We start from the raw sequence: 19,857 nt of genomic DNA, 5'->3' as shown, positions 1-19,857 counted from the left end.
GTAAATGTCAATAACTTACCCCTATGCACAAGGTCTCCCACCGTCGAAATCCCTATTGTGTCCCATTTGTCGAATACCTGAAGACGGCAGAGGGAACCCAGGCGTTGCGACGACCATATGGGTGTCGCCTTAGTGAGTTTATCTGACCACCCCAAACTCTTGTTGGCCCTGTGCCATATTGCGACCGTGTGTGCCAGGGGTCCGACATATCTATTCCTGATTGGTTTACTGTAGAGGGCCCCCAGGTATCCCTCCCGTCCGGTCTGGCATCTATCAAGGAGGAAGGCCGGATCCAGGGGTGAACCATGAATCCAGTGATTGACAGCCACCAGTTGAGAGACCCAATAGTAAAGGCGGAGATTAGGTAATTCAATGCCACCGTCGTACCAGCCTTGAAAGAGTTTGTGAAGGGCGATACGGGCTGCCCCGCCATCCCACAACAGAAGGCGAATTTCACTTTCCACAGTGCTAAAATAGGAGTCCGGGATAGTAAAGGGAGCCCTGGACAGGTTGACTTTGTAGATGAGCTGCCCAGCCGGAGAGAGACACGTCTGTTGTTAGTACTATCTGTGGAACCGGGTCGAGGAATGGCCGCCCTTTGGAAAGGTTTTGTGCATTCCACCACTACAGAGAGCGATGTTTGCGGCCGTCCACCAACAACAGATCTGGTTCCACTGATGTGCTAAGCATTCCTGAAAGGGACTCATCTGGAGTCTTGCATAATGGACGATGAGGATGCAAAAAGCCATCATCCCGATTAACTGCATAAACACTTGAGCTGGCAACGAGTGTTGAGGCTGAAATTGTAATATTAGAGCCTGCATGGAGTGAAAACTGCAGAGATGGGCGTATGCTAGAGCTTTGGAGGTGTCTAGAGTATCCCCTAGATACTGTTGTATGTTGGATTACTGAAGGTGAGACTTGTCGAGGTTTAATGTGAAGCGTAGGTTCTGAAGTAGATGGATAGTTTTGTGTGTGTGCTGTACACAACTGTTGTGAGATTTAGCTTTTATGAGCCAGTCATCCAGATAAGGGAACACATGAATGTGTTGCCTTCTTAAATGAGCCGCTACCACTGTGAGGCAAATGGTGAAGACTCAGTGCCGTGGTTACTCTGAATGGAAGGACTTGGAACTGATAGTGTTGTCCATCCACCGTAAACCAGAGATACTTTCTGTGAGAGTGGTGAATAGGAATGAGAAAGTAGGCGTCCTTTGAATCCAGAGTGGAGAGGAAGTCGCCTTGTTGAAGTAGTGGGAGCACCTGTTGGAGAGTGACCATGTGGAAGTGGTCTGATTGGATGTCGAGGTTTAGGGGTTTGAGTTCTAATATTGGACTGAGAGAGCCGTCCTTTTTTGGAATCAGAAAGTAGAGTGACTAAACCCCTGTGCCCTGTCGGGATAAGGGAACTGGTTCTATTGCATTTTTGTGTAGTAGAGAGAGAATTTCCTGTTTGAGGAGAGTCAAATGTTCTGTGGGCATTCAACGTTGTTTGGGAGGGATGTGTGGGGGAGGGATGTATGACATTACAACGCATGCTTTTACCACGCATGCCTTTACAACGCGGTTTTTACAACGCATAGTGCTTTGGGGTGCTGGATAGTGAATAGTTTAATTTACTATTCCAACTCCAGTCCCCGTGGACACTAGGGAAGGTGTTGGATAGTAAATTAAACTTATTCCCTATCCTACAGCGCCCTCCAGCGCAATGCGTTGTATTTGAATTTGAATTTGAAGGGGATTTATAGAGCGCATGGCTGCCCGAAAGCGTCCCAGCGCTAACTGAATCAAGAGGTAGGGTCAGGCGGGGTGAAGAAGAGGTCAGGGGAACAGCCATGTCTTCAAGGATTTGCGGAATGACAGGAGATTAGGTTGGGCCCGAAGGTCCGGTGGGAGAGAGTTCCACATCTTGGACGCCTGAAATGAGAACTGCCGACCTCCAAAGCGTGTTCTCTTGATCCTGGGTATTTGAGTCAGATGGGCGTTGGTTGAGCGTGAGGTTCTGTTTGTCGTATAGGGTGTCACGAGATCTTTTAGGACCGGCGGGGCTTTTCCATGCAGGATTTTGTGAGTTAGGCACATGGCCTTGAATTGCACCCTTTGCTCCACCGGAAGCCAGTGGAGTTCTTTAAGTGCAGGTTTAGCAGAGCAGCGTTTTTTTGTGCCTGTGAGGACCCGGCAGCCGCATTTTGCACCACCTGCAGCCTAGTGATGACTTTTTTTGGTGAACCGAGGTATAAGGCGTTACCGTAGTCAAGTCTAGACAGTATTAGACCCTGTACTAGTAGTTTTCTTGACTGAGATGGGAGCAGTGGGAGGATCTTACAGATGGAGCGTAGTAGGCCAAAGCATGTGCCTGCGGTTTTCCTGGCCTGCGTGTTCAGGGTTAGTTTGTCATCCAGCCAAATCCCCAAGCTTTTAATGTCTGTTTTGGGGATTGGGGGTGGGCCCATGCTGGGACGCCACAGAGACTCCGGGCGGAAGTGGGACTGGTTGCCCAGTACCATTAGCTCGGTTTTGTCCCCGTTGAGCTTTAAGTGGGACTTGCTCATCCAGCTGACTATATCCTCCAGGCAGGAGTACAGATCGATGGTGGGGGGTTCTGCCTGGCTGAGGGAGACGACCAGCTGGGTGTCGTCCGCGTTGGTCAGAAGTTTGATGCCATAGGGGACGACAATTAGATCAAGTGGTGCCATGTATACGTTGAAGAGTGTAGGGCTCAATGATGAGCCCTGGGGCACTCCGCAACGTATCGGGGTTTCCCTGGAAATGCAGTCTCCCTCCGCCACCTGAAAGGAGCGGTTGTGGAGGAAGGATTTTAGCCAGTCGAGGGCCGTCCCAGTGATGCCCAGGTTTTCCAGGCGTTGGGCCAGGATGCTATGGTTGACGGTGTCGAAAGCTGCGCTAAGGTCCAGGAGGATCACTGCCACTGATCCTCCTGCATCGATGATTTTCCTAGCTTCTTCGACAACCGCTACCATCGCTGTTTCTGTCCTCTGGCCCGGGCGAAAACCGGTTTGGGAGGTTTTTAGCAGCTCGTTGGACTCCAGGTAATGAGAAAGCTGGGAATTGATGTATTTTTCCGCCAGTTTGCTAATTCCGGGGAGAAGTGATATCGGCCTGAAGTTAGCCAGATTGTCCGGGTCAAGGTTTTTTTTTTTTATAAGTGCCTTCACTACCGCTTTTTTCCAACTTGTGGGAACAGTTCCGGAATCAAAGGAAGCGTTTAGTAAGTTGGTCATAGGTGGTAGGATGTTCGGGGCGACCTGCTTCAGATGCCTCACAGGGGCTGGGTCATGCGGCGATCCGCTTTTGAGGGCTTCCAGGATGGAACCAAGGGTTTCCACGTTAATGGGGGGGAACTTGCTTAGCTCAGTGTCTCTGTTCTGGTGCTGGGAAGAGGGAAGGGGGGAGGAGTCCACAGGAGAAAGAGACGGAAGTTGCTTGAGTATATTCTGTATTTTTGAGTCGAAGAAGTTGGCTAACTCGTTACAATGTTCGATCGAGGGGTTGCGTGCAGCTGGGGGTGTGGGGGGGATTTAAAAGCTTTTTCATGATGAGAAACGTCTCCCTCGACGAACTTGCTGCCTTGCTGATTTTTTCATTGTAGAAGGAGATTTGCGAGTTCTTAAGAGCCTTTTTATAGTTGAGAATCGTCATTCTGTAGTTGATTTTACTGATGGGATCAAAGTCTTTCCTCCATACTCTTTCTGCTCTCTTGCAGATTTTCTTTAGGAGGCGTATTTCCTGGGTAAACCATGGTGAGGTAGCTTTAGTCCTCAGTTTACGATGAGGTTTTATGGGGAGAGCTATGTCTAGAGAGTTGGTGATCCAGGATGAGAATTCACTATCAGCAAGGTCAGGAGTAGAGCTAAGGGTTGGGATTGTATCCTCAAGGACTTGCTTCCATTTATACATTTATAATAGTCTAATTTCGCCCAGGGACGAGATGGTCTGCCAGGTCCTTGGATTTGCGGCGGTATGAGCTGGATACGCCAGCTAAAGGGAATAAGAAGGTGGTCAGACCACGGTACAGGGATAGGGGGCTTGGTCACAAGGTCGGGGAAATTGCAAAATATAGGGTCGAGCAAGTGTCCCCGGTTGTGAGTGGGGAGGGAGTTCTGTAGGTGTAGTTGATGGGCTGCCAGATCTTGGATCAGTTCTGTGGCCGTGTTGTCGTTGCTGTCTTCTATATGGACATTCAAGTCCCCTAAAATAAGGAAGTTAGGCCGAGCGCTGGACGTGGCCAAGGAGCATTCTAGGAGAGAGTTATGGAATTGTCCCATGGTACCAGGAGGGCGATAAATAAGGAATCCAGAAAGAGAAGTGCAAGGGGAAATTTGCAAGGTAAAGTGGACGTTTTCACAGTCTAGCAGAGGGCTATCAAGGAATCGGCATGGAATTGATTCCTTGAAGATGACAGCAATGCCTCCTCCTCTGCCCTTGGGACGGTTAAGGTGTTGAATACCGAATCCCGGGGGGAGGGCTTGGACTATGTCGGCGTCTGAGTCCGGCGTAAGCCACGTTTCTGTGAGAAACAGGATTTCTAAGTTAAAGTCCTCAATGAGCATATTTATTTCAAGGGCGTGTTTGGGCAGTGATCTGCAGTTGATCAGTGCCATATTTATGGTCGTCTGAATAGGGACGTTATTGATAGAGGGGGTAAATTTAAAGGAGCAGTGCGGACAATGGGTGAGACAGGAGTCTCCTCTCAGTACTTGGGAGCATGGCGATGGAACAGGCCTGTTGAGAAGGCGTAGGGCGCGGACGGGCGCAGACGGGCTTGCCTTAGGCACGCCTTCGGAGCGCAAACGGCGCTCCCGCTGCGCTCGTCCGCTGCGCTTGCATGGAAGGCACATTTAGGGAAGGAGGGGTGGGCGTGGCTTGTCCGGTGGGCGTGGCCTCGCGCCTGGCGATACACGAAGCAGCGCTAAATCCGCTGAATGTGGGATGATTGTTTGTCAAATGGCCCAACTAAGAGCTCAGGGTAGGAATTAAAGTTTTTAAAAAATGTCACAAACACAATCTAAACAATTTTAAAAGCAGCGTGTAATTCCTCCGGCTTCCGCCTCAGAGGTAGTGATTCAGAAGGGCGCGCTTGTAGTCAGCGTTTCTTATAGGCGGGAGGGGTGGGCGTGGCCTGTCCGGTGGGCGTGGCCTCGCGCCTGGCGATGGCGGCGCCTGGCGATCCACGAAGCAGCGCTAAATCCGCTGAATGTGGGATGATTGTTTGTCAAATGGCCCAACTAAGAGCTCAGGGTAGGAATTAAAGTTTTAAAAAATTTCACAAACACAATCTAAACAATTTTAAAAGCAGCGTGTAATTCCTCCGGCTTCCGCCTCAGAGGTAGTGATTCAGAAGGGCGCGCTTGTAGTCAGCGTTTCTTATAGGCGGGAGGGGTGGGCGTGGCCTGTCCGGTGGGCGTGGCCTCACGCCTGGCGATGGCGGCGCCTGGCGATCCACGAAGCAGCGCTAAATCCGCTGAATGTGGGATGATTGTTTGTCAAATGGCCCAACTAAGAGCTCAGGGTAGGAATTAAAGTTTTAAAAAATGTCACAAACACAATCTAAACAATTTTAAAAGCAGCGTGTAATTCCTCCGGCTTCCGCCTCAGAGGTAGTGATTCAGAAGGGCGCGCTTGTAGTCAGCGTTTCTTATAGGCGGGAGGGGTGGGCGTGGCCTGTCCGGTGGGCGTGGCCTCGCGCCTGGCGATGGCGGCGCCTGGCGATCCACGAAGCAGCGCTAAATCCGCTGAATGTGGGATGATTGTTTGTCAAATGGCCCAACTAAGAGCTCAGGGTAGGAATTAAAGTTTTAAAAAATGTCACAAACACAATCTAAACAATTTTAAAAGCAGCGTGTAATTCCTCCGGCTTCCGCCTCAGAGGTAGTGATAATGGTTTGCGTTGTAAAAGTTGCGTGGTAAAGGCACTGCGTGGTAAAAGTTGCGTTGTAAAGGATGTTTCCCGTGGGGCAGTTCGTGTGAGTTCCAGGCAGTAACCATACTGGATAATTTTTCCCACCCACCTGTCTGTGGTGATGGAATGCCAGACAGGTAGGAACTGTGAAAGGCGTCCCACGAAAGGTGTGGAGTGGTCAGCGGGAAGGGCAGGGAAGTCACTGCTTGGTGGTAGAGGAGCTGCGGGTGTTATTATCCTGGCCTCTGCCCTTGTTGTTGTTTCCCCTGTGACCTCCCCTAAGGTATCCTTTGGAAAAGGAACCCTGATTGGGGCTTTTTTCTGATGAGGATGGGTACGATGACCCCCGTCGGTGCTCTGGTGTATTGGTTTTTGAGTCAGAGGAGCATCGAAAGGAGCCTCTAGAAGAAGATAACTGCAAGGCTCCCATAGACGTTGCGTTCTCAGTGTCCTTTTGCCTATTTTCTACAGATGTGTCCACTGCAGAGCCAAAGAGGTGCTCTTGGTCGAAGGGTTGATTAAGGATACTGGTTGGCACCTCCTGTTTAAATCCCGATATCCTGAGCCAAGCATGCCTGCGTAACAATACGCTAGTATTGACTGCACGGGACGCAGTGTCTGCGACGTCTAGAGCACATTTGATTGATGTGTTCGAGATTAAATTGCCTTCCTGTATGAGGTCATTGGCCTTTTCTTTGTATTGCTCTGGTAGGTGTTGAATGTGTTTTTCTAGCTCATCGTAGTGAGCCCTATCGTACCTTGCCAAGAGAGCTTGTGTATTGGCTATTTTCCAATACTTTGCAGCTTGAGACGCCATACGTTTGCCTGATTCGTCTAATAATTTGGATTCTTTATCTGGGGGAGGGGCGTCACCTGAACCTTGAGAGTTGGCCCTTTTACGTGCATTAGCCACTACCAGGGAATCTAAAGGAAACTGACCCCTAATGTATATGGGGTCACTGGGAGCAGCTTTGTATTTCTTGTCTATCCTTGGGTTAAGAACCCTAGTCCTAATAGGATCCTTAACTACGTCTGGTGCGTGTCTAATGAGCCCTTTTAATATTGGTAGGACGTGTGAGGTTTTTTGTGGCTGAGCAAAAATCTCTAAGAGAAAATCCTCCTCTGCAGGGTCAGAATGTAGATTTACTCCGTGATATGTTGTGGCGCGATTGATTAGTTGGGCAAAACCAACATTATCATCTGATGGGGATGGCTTAGAGGGATAAAGATCTGGGTCTGTTAAGTCAGGATCTGTGTTATAGTCCATCCATGGGTCTGGCTCCTGTGGGGATAATCATTGTCATGATTGTCTTGTTGTGGGATTATCTTATCATCCCCTTGTCTGTCCCCATCTCCAAAATCACTATCCTCTGGTTGTGAGAGAGGAAAAGTGTGCTGGCGAGTGTACTGGAGAAATAATTAAATTGGGATCAATAGGTGGGGGAGGAGGTGTAGGGGGTGGAGAGGTGTTAGTGCCCATGTCCATTCTTTTAGCCGGAACCGGTGAATTTTTCAAATGGTCCTGTTTCCTTTCTGTATTTATTTATTTATTTATTTTATATTCTTGTATAGCGCAAGAATCGACCCCTTACGAGGTATCTCCGCGCTTTGCTCGCAGGATGGAATGGCTGCTGTAGACCAGAGATTGAGGTTATAGACTGATGTTTGGAATGTTTATTCTTCCTGGAATAAGACGGTTTTTAGTTTCTTCCTGAAAGAGGAGTGATTAAGGGTTTGTCTTAGGTCAATTGGAAGATTATTCCAGAGCTTGGGCCCTACCAGAGAAAAGGCTCTGCCACCTTGTCTGGTTTTTTTGACAAGAGGGGTTTTAAGTAGCAATTGGTTGCTTGACCGTAAGGCTCTGTCAGGTTTATAGAAGGGTAGCTTTTGGGACAGATAGTTAGGGCCTTTCCCGAACAAGCATTTGTGGACAATGCAACAGATCTTGAACTTGGTGCGTTGTCGTATAGGCAGCCAATGCAGTTCTCGCAGCAGGGGTTTGGAGGGGGTTCTGGGGGGGGGCATTCAAGACCAGTCTTGCTGCTGTATTTTGGACTACCTGGAGGCGATTAATAGCACTCTCGTTGGCTTGAATAAGGAGTCTGTTGCAGTAGTCAATTTTGCTTATCACCATAGTCTGCACTAGGGTCTTTCTATAGTTGTCTGAAAGGTAGGGGAAGACTCTTCTTAACAGACCGATGGTGTGAAAGCATGCCCCAGCGACTGCGTTCACATGTTCCTTCAAGGTAAGATTTTGATCCAGCTTCACCCCCAGATTTTTTACTGTTAGTTTTGGGGTGGGTACTGGTCCCAAGTCAAGGGGCCACCAGTCGGGGGACCATAGTAAGGACGCTTTTCCAAAAAGCATTAGCTCCGTTTTTCCAACGTTGCATTGGAGGCGGTTGGCAGCCATCCAGTTGGAGATGGCCCTCATGCCTTCCGCGAAGTTGTCCCTAACGTTGGAGTTGAAGGAATGGAAAGGGTAAAGAAGTTGGGTGTCGTCAGCGTAGGACACCGGGGTGAATCCATATTTTCTCACAATCTCAGCAAGGTTGTAGGTTGTTTGGAGAGAATATGACCAGTCTTTGGATGGATTTAAATTGTTTTCTGGGTTTGATCTGGGACAAAAAGTTCTTCGGAGCCAGTGTTACTTTTCGTTGCCGAAGATTTATCCCTATCTTAGACTGTTTAGGCAAAGGGATAGTGTCCAGTTTAGAAGCCTTTTGTGGTTGCGAAGACTTTGGCGTCGGTTGCTTCGGCCCTGGAGTCTTTTGCTTCGGAGTTTAGGCGTGGAAGGTATTTCCTTGGATTGTTTCGGCTCCAACGTTTTTGGTGTCGAAGTTTTTACCTTTTGCTTCGGCTCCGAGGGTTTGTCCTTCAGCTGTTTTGGTGCCGATGGAGGAGAGCGTGGCCTATCGGCGGCCTAGGACTCTGTGCCGAAGGTGGTGTTTCAGTACCGGAGTGTGGTTGGCTGGAGCCGGAAAGCTTGTCTTTGTTTTTCATAGCCGAGCCCGAGGGCGGGAAATCTGAAATATTTGACCCGTGTGGACCTGGGCATTGTGGTGAAGGTGTTACCGGAGTCCTTGGTATGGGCTTGTGTGGGGCAGGGCTCTCGGTACTTACTATCCGCTGAGCTGGGGTGCTTTCGCCTTAGGCATCGGGAGTCATCTGTGGAGACTGAGACTGGTTTCTCCTGGGCTTGTTCTGGAAGGCTGTTGGGCCTGGATGGAAGATGTCTGGAATGGAGCCGCTTCCTCAGGACATTTCGTGTCATTGAGCCCGATAATCACGAATGGTCTTCTTAGACTTGAAAGATCAACAAGCCTCGCAGGTATCCTCTCGATGCTCCGGAAAGAGGCAGAGATTACACACTGGGTGTAGGTCTGAGTGTGGGAATTTAGCACCACACTGGGGACATTTCTTGAAGGGAATCTGTTCCATCAACTTCTGTCAGAATCGGGTAGGCCCAACGGCCCGTGTCGAATTTTATCAAACTTTTTTCAATTGTAGAAGATGCGCATCGTAAAGGGAAATTCGATCGAGACAATACAGTCGTGTGGTAGGTGATTGAGAGTCGAAGGGGGTTTCGATAACGACAACGACCCAACGCGCAGCAGGTCACATCCGAACCAGACTGCGGAAAAAAACCATCTGGGGATGAAGTTGATGCCCTTGCGCACTGTCACCATAAGGAGGAGTCACCTATCTTGTGACTAACAAAGACTTCTTCGACAAAAATAAACTGCAAACATCCAAGCCCAACACCAGATGGCGATCTATGCTAAAGTATACAATCTACAGCTCATATTCTTCAAACCTATATTTGACTGCAGAGTTGAGGGGACTGGCGGTGCCTAATTTCGAGCACTATTACTAAGCCACTCAGCTGCAGTGGGTTGCTCGGTGGCTCTCATCTCTGTATTTGGCAGACACAGCTTTGTTACAGCCCCCAAAAGCACACCATGTCTTACTGTATGTCTTTCATCCATGTGCGCAGCCCAGGCCTCTGGACACGCTCTTACTCATAGTAGCTTATAACTGCTTTCGTAGGAGCCTTTTCCTCACCAGAACTACCACCCCATATGTGCCCGCTATCCCATTACTAGAAACACCACGAGGGTACATTCACACCACATCAGCTGAACTGTGACAGTGGGCCACAGAGGGCATCCAGGACATGGGAGATCTTTTTCAAGTTGTCTCATTCATCCCATATCAGGAACTCATAGCAGAAGGGAACTTACACCCCAGACAGTTTTTATTGCACTGGGCACTTATAGACTCGCTGTCTTCTAAGTGGGGTACACTTGCTCAGCAACCACCTACACACAACACACTGCAATACCTTCATGTGATGGGAACTGGGGGACATTTGACACAATGGTTCACATCCTCTCTTCATTAGCACAAGGAGGCCAACCTGACCTCTCTGAGGCAACATTGGGAGGGGGCCTTGGGGAGGGCATTCACAGACAGGGAGTAGATTGCTGTCTGGGGTAGTCTGACATACATCCCCCGCAATCAGCGGTTTAAGCAAATTCAATTATTTGTGTTATATCGGGCTTATCTCACCCCCAGTGCAAATCAATAAGTTCATCCTCAGAACAGATTCTTCCTGCCCTAGATGCAGTCAACTAGATGTGGACATCCTCCTGTGTCATACGTGTCCCAATGGGTCATCATGAGGTAGTGTACCAAATGTGCCATCCCCCATATTTGGTCTACCTGCGACATCACCAGGGGATTTTGACTGCTCTGCGCATGACTGCTGCAAAGGAACTGCTTTCTTCAGTGGCAGGACTGAGGGCCAGAGTCAGGAGAGGTGTCAAGACCATTAGCATCTCAGAGATCATCATACCAATTTTCCTTATGGTAGCGATGGCCAGTTTCATTCACTGCCTCATACTCATTGGAGGAACCAGTTTTAAATAATGAATGTACATGTGAGTTCTGTCTTGAGGAAGTGAATTGCCAAGGCGATCAAGTGAAGAAGGTTGGGGGTCTATGGAATCAAAGAGTGGTCTCGGACAGTCTCGGATTGGTACCAACTTAAAAGTTGGAAAGCACAATGGGTGCTTCATCCTTAGGTGAGGGTGAAGTAGGCATTGGCATCAACGCTATGGGAAACGGGGTGGATTGTGGAACAGGAGGTGTTATGTTATATGAGTTTGGTCTTCAAGTGTTTGCGGAAATGCATGTAATCTGTGGTATATCCAATCTCTGGGGGCATGGAGTTCCAAGTCTGAGGGGCAACACAGCAAATCTTGACCCACCTATTCTCTTCCATTTGAAAGAGGGAATTCTGAGGAAGTTTTTGTGCCAAGACTGGAGATTACAGTTAGGTACATATTTTTTAACTCAAGATGATAGAAAGACAAGCCATGTTCCATTTAGGGATTTAAACATAAGATAACTTGACTTCAAAATTGAACGTTGTTCCAAAGGTGATCAGTGGAGTTTTTTCAATAGAGGGGTAATGTGGCAACGTCTAGGCTGTTGACAAATAAGCCTTGCTCCCTGACTTTGAACCAACTGCAATATCTGATTAAGTCCTTTGGGGAGGCCAAGATAGACATATTTTGCATCATCTAATCTAGAGATTTCCAAAGCCAGCACAATCTGAGTTAGTGCACTGAAAGTAAAAAATCTGCCAATTTTCTGTATTCTTTGTAGTTAGGCGAAGCAGGCAGAATTGACTGCTTCCAAATGGGGTTTCAACGATAAATTCTTATCAATGATAATTCTGAGACTCTTAACAGAACTCTGGGGCTTGTGAGGGTCGCCCACCAATAATGGTCAGAAAGACAGATTCCACAAATCCTGTTTGTTATGAGTGATGACAATCTCAGTCTTATCAGAGTTAAGCTTTAAATGGTTTCTATTCATCCAATCTCTCATAAACAACACAGTGTCCTGAAAGAAGTCAATGGATTCAGGGGAGTGATTGATGGGAAATAGTAACTGCAAATCATCTGCATAATTGTAAACTCTGACTTGCCTCTCTTTCAAGAAGTGCACTAGGGATGGAATATACAGATTAAAGAGATGTGGAGCCAAAGAAGATCCCTGAGGAACTCCAGACGTAAGCTGGACCTTGGGAGAAATTAAAGGGGATAGCTGGACAGATTGTGACCGATCCTTTAGAAACGAGGTAACCCAGACCAATGTCAAATCCTGAAAGCAAACGGCTCTGACACAGTCCACCAAAATCTCATGGTCGACTGTGTCAAACATCACTGACAAATCTAGCAGGACTAGCGCTAGTGTATTACCTCTGCCTGTCTCCTCCCGCATGTCACCAATGACTGAGAGGATGACTGTTTCCACTGAATAGCAGAGCGCAAGCCTGCTTGCTGGGGTCATAGAATTTAGACTTCTCCAGAAAGGAACAGAGGTGTCTGGCTACATGTGCCTCCAACACATTTGCCAAAAAAAGGTAGTAATGAAATTGGCCGGTAATTTTTCAAGGTAAGGGGATCCTCGTCCAGTTTCTTTTAGAGGGACCACTATAGCCTCTTTGAAAGTATTAAGTACTAAGGGAGCGATTAAGTTAAGAGATAGCTATCTCCGGCCAATGTGAATAAGCAATTTTAAGAATTCTTGGCTGACATATATCATTAGGAGAACCCGACTTAACTTTGGAGAGTAGGATCAGAAAATCATCCTTACTGATTGTGGAGAAAGAATATAAATTGACAGAGTTACTGCCTTCAGTGACTATCACACTAGTAATGGGGCAAAGAGGAATACTGCCCTTTATTCTCTTGATCTTCTCTATGAAACAGTATTGAGAATATCACCCTGTCAAGATTGGACAGCTCGGACAACATGTGAAAGATTTCGTTAGACCTATATGGAAAAGCTAGGATTTTAGTAGCAAAGAAAGTTAACTTAGCTTGCTTTTAATAATCTTTTATAATCACTATCGGACAGATTCATGAAACGAAAATCGGCTCGCAAAGGGCCAGATTCTGAGAATCTGGCCCTTTGCAAGCGCAATTTTTGCATTTGAGATTCATCATCCCAAATGCAAAAATCGCTATTATAGAATTCGCAAATTTGCAAGCAATTGCATTTAAGGAATCTCTATTTGAGATTCCTTAAATGCTATTCATGATACATTTAAAAAATGCGAATTCACAATTTTAGGCCGCTATTTACCACAAAGTCAAACCTCGTGGTAAATAGCGGAAACTTAGAAAAATGCACCTAAGTGCATTTTTCTAAGTTGTATGTTACACACACACATGTCCTTGGGACATGTGTGTGCGTAACACCAGCGTCCAATGTCATTTCAGGGGTGCAACAGGGTGTCCTTTGGACACCCCTGCACCCTTGAAATCGCAATTTCAAAATGCGAATCGCTAATAGCGATTCGCACATTGATATGTCTTCCCATTGATTCCTATGGGCCTTTAAGCCCATAGGAATAAATGGGGAGTTATTCCTTATTTGCGATTAGCAATTAGCTAATCGCAAATAAGGAAGCTGTAGGAATCGCAAAATAAATTGCGATTTGTACATGAATCCCGTTTTGCGAGTCTGTAATAGCGATTCCTTAATAATCGCTATTACTGACTCGCAAAACGGGCCTTTGATGAATCTAGCTGTAAGAATTTACAGAATCTGTGTCTTGTACTCTATTGAATAATTCACTTGCTATTTCCTTTCTACGTGGGAAAGAGTGGACTTTGCTTTTTTTAGGTCCTTAGTGAACCATTTAGACGACGAGCTTACTTTAATTTTCTAATAGAGGCAAGCGCATTGATAACTGCAATGAGACTGTCGGAGATATTTTCTGCTTGGCTGTCTAGATCATCCTGAAAAGAGGGAAGAGTACAGGTTAAAAAGGAATCCACATCAACTCTAGACCAGTTTCTACAAAGCAGACCGGGACCTGGCAGGGGCTTCAGAAACGTCATGCCCAATAACGAGAAAGGAATCAGATGGTAGTCTGACCATGCAAATGGAGAGATTGTAATATTAGCCACAGATATGTTAATGGTCCAGACCAGGTCTAATGTGTGGCCTTTCTCATGAGGTGGAGTCGTGCAGGTGCCAGAAGAGGCCCAGTGATAGTTTTGGAGGGTCCAACTGGTGCCGAGGGTGAACTTGCAGGCAGTATGCCAAATGGAGGGCCTCTCAGCTCCTTGAGACCCCCTGGGAGTCAGAAGGGATGCGAGGAGTTGGAGCATGGCCTTGAGGAACTCTTTGATCTGCCTCGTGCTGCAGTTGACCCCGGAAACTCAGGTTGTGCTGCGACTAGTTGCAGGATGGGCTCCACCGTAGATCGAATTTGGGAGTGGGATTTAGAAATTGGCGAGCCCTTGTGTCTGCTCTGGAGTATGAGAGTGGCGGGAAGGGATTGAGTCCTGCGTGGATACCTTTTCTTTTTCTCTGACTCACTCAAACATTTGGAGCGCAAAATGATCTCTTTTGGATCAACTCTTGTAACATCTGGAACGGGGATCAACATTGACCCTTGGACCGGTCAGAACGTGAAGCCTTGTGATGCTTAGCGATGTAGAGTGTCACCTTGCAGTCCTGTATGCACTTCAGATTCATCGCCATGCAGTCACTGTAGGCCTTTTGGGAGGTGACCTTTCCTTAGCTCACTGTAAATTTGGTAAAGTAAAATGGTCTCAAAGAGACGAGAGGTATCTCTGGACCAGCATCTAGTGGCATGGAAAGAAAGGAATTGAAGTCAGCGCACTGGAGTGGCACCTATACAGGGTTCACACGTCTTTTCCACCGTGCAAGGGCATCAGTGTGGAGTTGCACAGCGCCACCTACTAACACACAAGGATACTGCTGAAAAGGTTTCCAGATCTAATCAGACACACAGGGTATAATAAAAAAGTTAGGAATCTGGGGTTAGCAGTCTCTATCAGAGAATGGGTTACCAACCTTCTGACACAAGTTAACAAAGAATAACGCAGCTGAAAGAGAAGATTTGCAATTATGAGAATTGCTATAAAACTGCTGGATACAATACCCATTTAATGATATACAAATGGAGCACCTTTGAGAGCTGTAAGAGCACTAATATTTTGAAAAGGAGGGAAGCGGACCACTGTTCTTTGTTCAAGCTGAGTGCTGTCACTAAACCTCAGTTAGTCCAACCATGTGTGGGTATGGGAAATACCAACATGAAACCTAGGAAGAACCCCGATGTAGAGCATGACACATCAAAACGATATAGGTGAGAGGGATCATTCATTAAATAAATGCAAAAAAACAAATTTCTTCAACTCACCCAAACGTAGACTGGTTCCACTTTCTCCTTCTGCACAGTGAAGCTCCATAAAACCTGCGTCAGACTCCATTTTGAGGAATGGAGATCCTGATGAATGAGCTAAAGCAGGAGGAATTATGAATGAACAAAGTTGTTAGTTATAAGTACTAGAAGACAATGTGATTCTATGCAATGAATTATGAAGTGCAAAAGAGAGCCTCTGCATTAGGTAAAATACATTTTTAGGTGTTGCATGCAGCACTGAAACAGGAACAGTAAACACCAGAAATATAAGATTGAGTGCTTACAAACTAGCAGAATTATTTTGCTTGTACTGTGACTAGATTGTATCTCTTCAAAGTTATAACTATCGGCCTGATAAAGAATACTCTATCATAAAACAAATGTCTCAAAGGGTGTAAATTGAAGGTCAGTTACACGTGGAACAATTAGTTGCTGAGAATAGAATCGCATGGGTGAAAAAGCAAGGGAGACATTTTAGTGAATATACACATTTGACATATTAGGCTTCATATAATCAAACATATGGAAAGCACTGCGTTACATTGAATGACATGTAACCTGTGGGATACTGTGTTCAAGTGCTCGTGAAGGATTGTGACGGCGCAAGTGACAAGGGAGGAAAATATGTACAGCGATAGGAGGAGGCACAACAAAGAACAAAATATAGCGTAATTTACATAGTTAGAACACCCAAACAATTAATGGTAATGAATACAAATTAATCAAGCAGGGTATCCTTGATGGGAGCGCCGAGAATTCTGCTGTTAAGTGGACGGCGTTACGGCCTCTTGAGGTATTTAGGCCATCATCAGAACTAGGTTACTTATTTATATGGCAATGGCGAGCGGTCGTACTGTCGAAAATCCAGGTGGCATGCTATCAAAATTCAGGTTCGGCAAGGTTTCAAAGCAATTGAGATGGGACCTGCGGAGGGTCTGTTGGCAGGGACGTAATTAGAAGTCTCGAGAAGGGAACGGGAAATGCTGACAGTTGCGATAACTATCACAGTGCCTGACTCCACTGGCACCGTGATGTGTTTTGCCATGCGCGAGCTGACTTTTTAAAGTAACTTGACTAGCAGCTCTTGGGTTATTGACAGTGCGCCCACTCGCCACTGCCATATAAATAAGTAACCTGGTCCTGATGATGGCCTAAATACCTCAACAGGCCGAAACACCATCGACTTTTTACAGCAGAATTCTTGTGTGTGAAAGTTTTCTTTCCCTTGTTTGTTGAGCAGCTTATCTTGAATATTATAGAGGCTTTGAGGAGGAGCCAATGTAGTTTCATCAGGTTTTGCTGATAAATGTAAACTTCTTGAAGCCTTTTAATGATAAGTGCTGCTTCATATGCGATGAATTCAGGGGAGTAAGTTTGGAGACTTTCTAGACCGCAGGGCAAGCTGTTGCCTTAGTCTTGGTGTTAGAGGATTAAAGCTTTTACATCACAGTCAGTTTCCGGGAGGTAGGGCATCACTTTTTCCAAGATGTAAGTTGGTAAAATGCTGTCTTGGTTTTCTTGGCAATTTGTTCTTGAAAAAAAAAATGGTTAGCAATAAACATTAGGGGTGATTGACCAATGAACATAGGATGCACCTTCTTTTCCGTATTCACATCTCAAAACTTTTTTGTGTTTTGCAACTTAATTTTTCCAGTAGCACAATGCAAGGAATTGGGTTCATCCAGGAAACCCCTCTTTACTTTAAGAAGTGAGAATCTTGCACTGGCTTTTACTGGGATAAACAAAAGGATGATGGGGGAATGCTTAAATTAGTATCAGCCAACATTAATTATTCAGAGCCGCAAAGCAGTCCACCAGTTTTTGCTTACAGTGCAAACCTAGACCGGAAACTGCCATGAAAAGCAGACTTTCTTCTCCTCAAGTAGAAAATATCATGCCAGATTCCAGCTAGACAGAACAAGAACAGTTCTGTTCTCCTTAGATCTCATCAATGAAATGCAGCTGAAGTCTTATGGCACAGGAAACATTTGGCAAACTTCTGGGCATACCTGTACCTGTCGCTCTAAAGATGTCTCACTGAGAAAAACAAAAAGGTAATGGGTGGAATGTTTGAATGAATGCCAGCCATGGGTAATTACTCATGCGGCATTCCATCCATTTGGCACTTCATTTGTGCAGGTGTCCCTCAGGTCAAGTCACAGACCAACCTGTTCGAACTAGTCTTTCTTGATGGAGAAAGCAGTCCTTAACAAATAGGGTGGACCTTTTCAGTACTCAAGTTAAAGTGCAATCCAATCGTTGCCCCAGTTTGAGCTCTTAGTAGGACAAGATGACTTATGAAACCCACCGGATGCCCTTTGCCTATGTGGTTCACCTCTCCCAAAATGGCACCATAATCATTCCCAGAGGCATCTTTCTGCACTTCAATTGGTCTACTATAAACAGCCAACTGATTTGGACAGGCTTTGCCCAGAGCCACCTTCTGCTAATTAATGGGATCTTACCATTCAACAGTCCAAAATACCTGTGTGGGAAGCTGCTTTGAGGTCAAGGCAAGCGAAGCAGCGGCTACAATCCAATAGTTCTCTACTAAATTGTGATAGCAACCAGTGAGTCCAAGAAACACCATTATCTGGGTCTATGTTTCCTGTGACTTCTGTCTCACACAACCTGAAGTTGGCCCTTAAAGATCTGATCTCCCCTCGGCCTACCTCAAACTGAGGTAGATAAAAAGTTCTATTGATCTGGCACATACTTGCCTTGATAGGCTGTGCCTCCAGAATATTAGTCGGGTTTTTCAGGCAGTGCATTTTAATTAACAATGACAAAACCTATGTTCTCCATAAAGACAGCACAGACATCCTCTAGAACAGCAAGGCCACTATTCACCAGCCTTTGGATAGTGGCACCCCATTCTTCAGTCCAAACCACTCTACTATGAACAACCTGCTTCAGTGCCATTTGGGGCCTAAATGCCATGTTATAGTGATCGACTACAAGCCACTAGTCGAAAGATTTTGAGAATTTGGCAGTACCTAGCTTGTCCAGTATGTTGTCCACACAGTCTTTGTGGTCTCTTTGAGGCTTCAGCAGTTCACACAAAACCTCAAGTTGCAGTACCTTGCTCAGGGGATTTATTAATGGCTCAAGGTCCCACATCATAGAAATATATTCTGCAGTACTTTTCTGGACCTTTTCTGACATCTGATATCTTAGAAATGTGACTCTTCATAAGAAAGCTGTTTATACATTTTTTCCATACGCTCCACCGACAGACGAGGAGTCCACAGGAACAGGTTTGAGAATTGCCTTTGAACAGCCCTGAACTTCTTTTTCTGTGTAGGTGTCAAATATGGTGAAATAAGTATTTTCTACAATGATTCATTTTTGTTATCCTCTTGTAGAAAGTTTAGAAGGGTCTTGTTGGCCTCTCCATCCTTTTCTCCAGCTACAAAAAGCACAGCCCCAAAGTTATATCTCTCATGCATGTCGTAAAGCAAGTAGAGTGCTCAGCCAGCTCCTAGGTCAATCAAATAACGTATTCACTGATTTTTTACAGAGCAGTGAAAGGTTTGGTCCATTTGTCTTCAAGAATACTTTGAAGCATCATGATAAGGGCCTAATGTCCATGATATGCAACCATTGCAGCATTCTGAATACACCATTCCTTCACGAGTAGCTACAGGAGCAACACAGGACTTCATATACACGCACTGTAATACAGGTGTAAAATACAAACATAAAATTATGAAAAGTACAAGCTGTATTTAAACGATAGGATTGGCACAAAATAAACAGGAACCATAGATATATACATAAATATAGTGAACATTTAGACAATCACATTCTTGAGGAAGGGATATGTACACATGAAAAAATAGATATAGCTATAAATAGCAATTTTAGTGAGAAAGGATGACAAGAAGATATACACAAATTTACAGCTGCATATTGTATGTGAATGCCGACCTAGGCAGTGTTAGTGGTAAAAGCAGAAAATGACCAATCCCAGGGAAGTGTACTACAGAGGTGGTAGTGTACTAAAGGCATCAAAATAAACTTATATCATTAATACCCTCTTTTAGCATCCCCAAACACCAAGCTTTCCTCATCTTAAAAAAGTATTTTGAATGTTAAGGCCAGGCAGCTATAATGCTATTCAAAAATATTTTTGGGAAAAAATAATTGAGGATTTTTATTTAAAGTCATATCTAGAAGAAACCACCTTTCAATGGTTATATTAAGTTACTTAAACATTGGTCTGCTCAACACTGCGCTGTCTAAAACAGGTAGGTCAAACAAACTATAACCACATACCCTAGACGGACAAACAAAGACAGTGACCGCCAGAGTTGGAATTTATAACTTTAAAAACCTGATGAACTAAAGTGAACACACGTCCAAACCTGGAGTAGTTTATGAGACTTAAAGGACACACCAGGAAGTTATAGGGTGATGATGCATAACATACTTACTTGAGGATTGAGTTATAGTTGCTCTTTTTGCAGAATTTCGTTGGTCCATGGAATACGTCACGTCCTCTACTTTTCTACTAATGGATGCAACTGGAGCTACAACCGGGTGTCCTATTAATACAAAAATAATGATCTATGTATGAATATCCTTTTGCATATAAGAAGGAAACAACTTGCACACAACTTTAAAGGGCCACCACTTCTAAAAAAGCCTTGTGTTTTCAGCAACCCGATGCTGCCAT

General features: G+C 45.6%; 1 protein-coding gene across 1 annotated transcript in view; it reads right to left on the bottom strand.

Moving 5' to 3' along the window:
- LOC147685345 (uncharacterized) overlaps positions 1-19,857 on the bottom strand; it is a 240,949-nt gene that overhangs the window by 126,053 nt on the left and 95,039 nt on the right. Inside the window, exons 6-7 of the mRNA XM_086941275.1 lie at positions 19,616-19,726; positions 15,177-15,275 (exon numbers count right to left, since the gene is read on the bottom strand). Of these exons, the coding sequence (XP_086797401.1) occupies positions 15,177-15,275; positions 19,616-19,726 (210 nt within the window). The remainder of the gene's footprint in view (positions 1-15,176; positions 15,276-19,615; positions 19,727-19,857) is intronic.

This window comes from Lissotriton vulgaris, chromosome 10 (assembly GCF_964263255.1).
Source record: "Lissotriton vulgaris chromosome 10, aLisVul1.2, whole genome shotgun sequence".
Taxonomy (NCBI): domain Eukaryota; kingdom Metazoa; phylum Chordata; class Amphibia; order Caudata; family Salamandridae; genus Lissotriton; species Lissotriton vulgaris.
Note: the sequence above shows the minus strand (reverse complement) of the source record. Positions and strands in the feature narration are given on the sequence as shown.